Consider the following 5772-nt stretch of genomic DNA (forward strand, 5'->3'; position numbering starts at 1 on the left):
GCGTGTGTTTGTGTGTGTTTGTGTGCGTGTGTGAGTTTGTGCGTGTGTGTGTGTGTTTGCGTTTGTATGTGCGTACATGTGTGTGTTTTCGTGTCGGTGTGAGTGTGTCTGTTTTTGTACCTATGTGAAATTGTATGTGTGGATGAGAGTGTACATATATGAACATACATATACACATGTCTACAAAACAATAGATACATTTATGCCAATATATGCATCTAAGTTCATCTACGCTCATACGTATGCATTCAACATTGATATATCAATATGCATTCAAATGATATTATGCTTGATAACGAAATTTACGGTGGCAATTTGAGTTGTTCTTGAACTTGTGACTAAACAAGAGTAGTATGATTATATGTATAATTATACAACTCTAGATTAAAATGAAAGTGCAATCTTGTTTTGTATTCTAACTAAATTTATTTCTAAGTTGTCAGCAAATCTAATTACGTGAGACTTTGAAGCCACTTTTGGTCGTTGGCTTGCGCTTTGCGTCTTTGTCTTTACCACCACCCGTGCCTCGTTGCACAAGTTTACTTCCACCTATCTTCTTCCCTGCTTTAGTCTTATAGTCACTACTCATGGTTTTGGCCGTCCCATTCGCGGGTGCCTTGGACCTTGGCCCGTTTTGCTTGTCGCCTGTACCATTCTTCCTGTTATTGGCCACATCGACCTTTCCCTGTGATTTTTGCTTCTTGTTGACCTTCGCCTCGCCTAGTGCACTGGGTTTAGTTGTGATCGAAGACTGGATCAACGCCTTAGCGTGCAATGCAGCTCTCGCCGCACTGCCGACTGCTGTCTGGTTACGTTGATGGGTGGTCTGGATTTGTTGCATCGTGCCCTTCTGTTGGGCTTTTGTGTCCTTCGCTACCCTTGCCACTTGCTTTTTGTTGATCTTCACAGACGTTATCTCATTCTCCTCCTCCGCCGGTCCTTGACCCTCGGAAATCAACTCATTCCCTTCAGGCTGCTGTTTAGTCTCCTTCTCCTCAAAACTCTCTATTGTATTTGACTCGTCTATACTGAACACATACCGATGCGCATTGTCTACACTCGGCGCCTCCCTCACTGCTGGATTTGTACGACGTGGTGCATATCCTAATCGCTCGAATGAGTCGCTCTCAAATTCTTCGGTGCGTATCAGAGCGAACCCCTGAGAGTTCCCAATCTTCTCAATATTCCAGCTTTGGTAGAAGGGCGTATCCCTAAGCGTCACGTGCACCTGGCCACCTTTGGAGTATCGTGAGGACACAGGGTTCAATAAGAGTCTGGTGCTAGCAAACATGCTCTTCAGAACCTCTATATTCACTTCCACATCACCAGCAACCGAGCCACCCACATGTGGGAAATTGAACACTATCAAATCAAACTTCTCACAGCATAGGCCATGGTCTTGATGCTCAATACTCTCGGAATTCCCCACCTCACTCTCATGATGTAGCGCTTGAGCATCCACCTCGTGATGTACAGTCACGCCACTATCAGTGAGACACCTAAGGATCCGTTGCGCCTCTTCATACTTTGTAATGACTTCATCGTACGCGTCGTACGAAGTCGCTGTTATCCTGGCACCGCCAATACTGGTTGACAGAGCGAGCGCGAACGAGAAGTTGCCTTCACCTACGGATGGTGTGGTTAAAATACATCGGTAGTAAATATGTAGCTCTTATCTCTCAGTCTATAGCTCGCCCGCCGAATCATTCGCGAATCGAAACTTCAAAACCAGATGAAGCATGTATAGGTATTTGTTACCGCAAAGTCGCGCGCAACATTGATCAGGTACTAATCAAAATGAGTCACGAACCACTAAGAATTACTTCCCAGTTAACATAGCGCGTATAAACTGACGAGGCATTAGGACGTGTATTGACCTGAGTCAGGCTATGTCATACAACTTCTGAATTTGCTCAGTAGAAATATCGAGGTATATTCAGACATGTGGATTCCTAATCTGGTCACCCCAGCGTGGAAAGAATTGGAAGGTAACACATTGAGAGGCACGACTGCAGAGATTACGTGCAGTTAAGATTAATATACCTAAAATTGGAAACGAGTGAGCGTTTAAAACGATACTATGGATTTGATCATTAATATATATATATATGTATATATATTAATATATATATATATATGTGTGTGTGTATAGATAGATAGATATATATATACAGATACAATATATGTATATATATATATATATATGTGTGTGTGTGTGTGCGTGTGTATGTATATATATATGTGTGTGCGTGTATATAGATATTTAAATATATATATATATATAATATATATATATACAGTATTATATAATATATATATATATATATATATATATGTATAAATATATATATATATATATGAATGCATGTATCTATGTAAGTATTAATGTAATGTATACATGCATGCATGTATGTACGTAAGTATGTATACATGTATGTATATATGTATGTATGTATGTATGTATGTATGTATATTGGTATGTACGTATGTATGTATGTATGTATGTAGGTATGTATATGTATATATATCTATTAAAGAAATTGTGTTCACCTGTACATATAAAATGCTTATGAACTAGGGTAGAAGCCACTCATACATACATTTCCCACAATGCAGAAGCACGTATCACTGCAATAAGTCTACATATGTACGCCATATCCATTATATTGTTCTAAAATCATTAAAAGTATCACAGCTTTTCTGAATGCACAACCACATGTTTCAATAAATCAATATCATATCATGGCCCTCTGGATGGCGTCTCGTCGAGAATTATAAAGTCTCCTGGACATACATGTTTTCCGCAAAAACCCTGATCCAGAGGGTCATGATCACTTATCTCAATATACTTTTTGTGTATGTATATTAATTTATACAGATGCAATTCAAGCTTTGAAAACGTAAATAAGCAGATATGTCAGCCGGTTAAGATGATGAGACTTCATATCTGAGGAAGCATATGTTCGGGATTGGATATAGATACTAGTAAAGTAGACTCGCGTCTGAAAAGGTCTGTTAGATTTATCACATAGATCAAGTGACTACATAAACATGCATGTAAGAGGGAATCAACAAATGCAAATACACACATACAAATGGAGTTGTACACGCACCAACTCTCATACACATATGATAGTACACATATTTACCCAACTCTGTTTAGACGACAAAAAACGTATACAACTATGTTTAGACGACAAAATACGTATCCAACTATGTTTAGACGACAAAAAACGGCACTGTCTCTGTATATATCTGTAAAGGGTAGAATGAATTTGGAAATATGCGTGCGATTCGCATTTTGCAATTATTTGGGAAACATGCTATTCTCCGTTTCCTACACAATGTAGACTGTTGCCATAACACTTCCTCTACTGGTAAGCAAGGACCACAGCCAATATTTCATCATCTATAAAAATACACTCTCCAATCAATATACTAATACCATAGCCAATACGGACTTAATATTCTCCAATACCTAGAAGTAAGATGCGATCGGCGTTCGAATACGGGCCCTCTTTTCGAGGATTGTATGAAGTTGTGGTGAGAGTAGTCAGTTCCATTTGCTGGGCCGACACATGTGGTTTGATGATTGTTAATCTGTGTCGCTTATTCTCGCTTTGGCGCTGACGGTTTTGCGCGTGCTTTCGCTTCCCCATTGGTTTGTTGCCCATAATGTAAACCGAATTAAAGATACTGTTTCGGGTATGGCTATGAACTCAAAACTCCTTGAAATAACCCTTTAATTAAACCCAAATTATCCCCTTGCTTTCGAATCACGACCAAATAATTGGTCTTATTTCACGAATAACTATCCACCTTATTTACTACGACTTCAGATAAAGCAATCCCACTATGTATATTTACCGCTCTCACGTATATACTTCTTGATGTGATACAAGAGATGAGATATGTATATCTAACTTCTTGAAAATGCTTCTTGGCATAGCCTCCTAAAAAAAGGCCGTTGGACCTTGGATAGCTCAATCTGTTATCGAAGGGTTTAGGGTTGTAAAAAAGCCACGGGTCACGAAGTCACCCGTCACGAACACGGGCCATGTCCCACGGGGACACTCTGATCACTTGTGTTGGCGGGCTGGCTGGTTCTGCCGCTCTAGTATTCTATGTCCCGGTATATTCTACATTATAAAACGGTATGGATTTCAATATAGACCACCAGAGTGACCAGTGACCAGACTCAAGTCAAAAAAACCAGACACCAGTCAGTCAGTCACCAGTGTTCGTTTTCCTATTTTTTTTTTACTCACAAAAAAAACAAAATACACCAACCAAGACTAATATTACACATGGGGTCTCCGCGTCTCATCGAATAGCCGAGGTCATCACTCTGAATTGTACAGTAAAATGTGCGCAATTATATATTTCGGATTATCACAGAATCAGACAACCAGACACGTACTAAAACTTAACGGGTTGTTAAATCGATACACACACTTGCGTAGCATTCTCATACCATAAACACATACACAAAATGGCTGAAGTAAACCCTAAAGCATACCCCTTGGCTGATGCCGAACTTACTGTCACCATCCTAGATTTGGTTCAGCAGGCTGCCAATTACAAGCAATTAAAGAAAGGAGCTAACGAAGCGACGAAGACCCTCAACCGTGGTATCTCAGAGTTCATCGTAATGGCCGCCGACACCGAGCCCATTGAGATTCTGTTACATCTGCCTCTACTTTGTGAGGATAAGAATGTTCCCTATGTATTCGTCCCTTCAAAACAGGTAAGTTGGTCAGCAAGTTTTGTAAGATGCGATCTACGTTTATAGCATCATCGCATTATCGCGCGCGTGTAAGTGCGATCTTTTTTTATCCTGACGATGGAAAACGTATTATCGATTATGTTATAGCTGCTCAGCTGCTCTTTTTCAAGTGTATTAAGTTGTGTGGCTAGTTAACGATTGTCCGTCAAAATGTAACGTCTATATACGACTTGCATGTTGGATGACCTCGAGTACTTCATACCTAGGTATCGTGCAGTTGTACATATTCCGATTACTTACGAATTTATGGTTGTAATTAATACCTATCTCCAACATTATTAGGGAGGTGTTTCCTGTACCCGGTATAAGCACTTGATATTAACTTATAGCGGAAGGGTGTTTTCCCTCCTTGGATTGTGACTTCAAGCTAGTGTGCAATGGCTTATTATATTTATTTATTATTTTCTCTGGCAGGCCCTTGGACGTGCATGCGGCGTCTCACGATCCGTAATTGCCTGTTCGGTAACTACCAAGGAAGGTTCTCAGCTCAGCTCACAAATTAACACGCTTAAAATTAATATCGAGAAGCTTCTCTTTTAAATACGAGCTTACACCGGCAGTGTCATACATGCAGATTGTGCGCATCTGGTCGGCAATTAGTTTATTCTGTACACAAATCTACAGATGCAATTTGTTGTGTCTGCGGGTGATGGATGAGCCTCTGGCATTGAGGGGACGTATGAACCCAACCTTGTATCAATAAATGCCAACTTAGACAATAGTAAATATGAATTGTATTCAACCAATACCAGACTGCGGCACATGTTATTGTATCGGATTAGGGAAAGTCCATATTGATGTATTGAATTCATATGGGCGTTGTATATTATTTTTCAACTTCCCGCTTGGCTAGTTGTGCTTCATATGGGTTTCCAGTTGATGTCGTGGTGGAGCGGTGTTTAGATCTAGTTATCATATGGATTCCATTTCGGTCGTATGTTTGCATAATGAATATGTCGTCGATTGGATTTTGATCGTCTTCAAGG

General features: G+C 40.0%; 2 protein-coding genes across 2 annotated transcripts; one reads left to right on the forward strand and one right to left on the reverse strand.

The window, feature by feature from the left end:
* Positions 1-419: 419 nt before the first annotated feature.
* Positions 420-3674, reverse strand: SARC_09632 (hypothetical protein; the record flags this gene model as incomplete). The annotated part of the gene is made up of 2 exons (XM_014296346.1): positions 420-1626; positions 3479-3674. The coding sequence occupies 2 exons, from the start codon at positions 3672-3674 to the stop codon at positions 449-451; spliced, it is 1374 nt and encodes a 457-aa protein (XP_014151821.1). The 3' UTR covers positions 420-448.
* A 720-nt stretch (positions 3675-4394) lies between these two features.
* SARC_09633 (NHP2-like protein 1) lies at positions 4395-5532 on the forward strand. Its single transcript, XM_014296347.1, has 2 exons — positions 4395-4747; positions 5201-5532. Exons 1-2 carry the CDS (start codon positions 4493-4495, stop codon positions 5324-5326), a joined length of 381 nt encoding a protein of 126 aa, XP_014151822.1. The 5' UTR covers positions 4395-4492; the 3' UTR covers positions 5327-5532.
* The last annotated feature ends 240 nt before the right edge of the window (positions 5533-5772 follow it).

Source organism: Sphaeroforma arctica (assembly GCF_001186125.1).
Source record: "Sphaeroforma arctica JP610 unplaced genomic scaffold supercont1.1005, whole genome shotgun sequence".
NCBI lineage: Eukaryota > Ichthyosporea > Ichthyophonida > Sphaeroforma > Sphaeroforma arctica.

Excerpts from the sequence above, each read along its gene's own strand:
- SARC_09633 (XM_014296347.1), top strand. The coding sequence starts at position 4,493 with ATGGCTGAAGTAAACCCTAAAGCATACCCCTTGGCTGATGCCGAACTT. Across the intron at positions 4,748-5,200 it reads TATTCGTCCCTTCAAAACAG|GCCCTTGGACGTGCATGCGG; the intron begins GTAAGTTGGTCA and ends TTTCTCTGGCAG.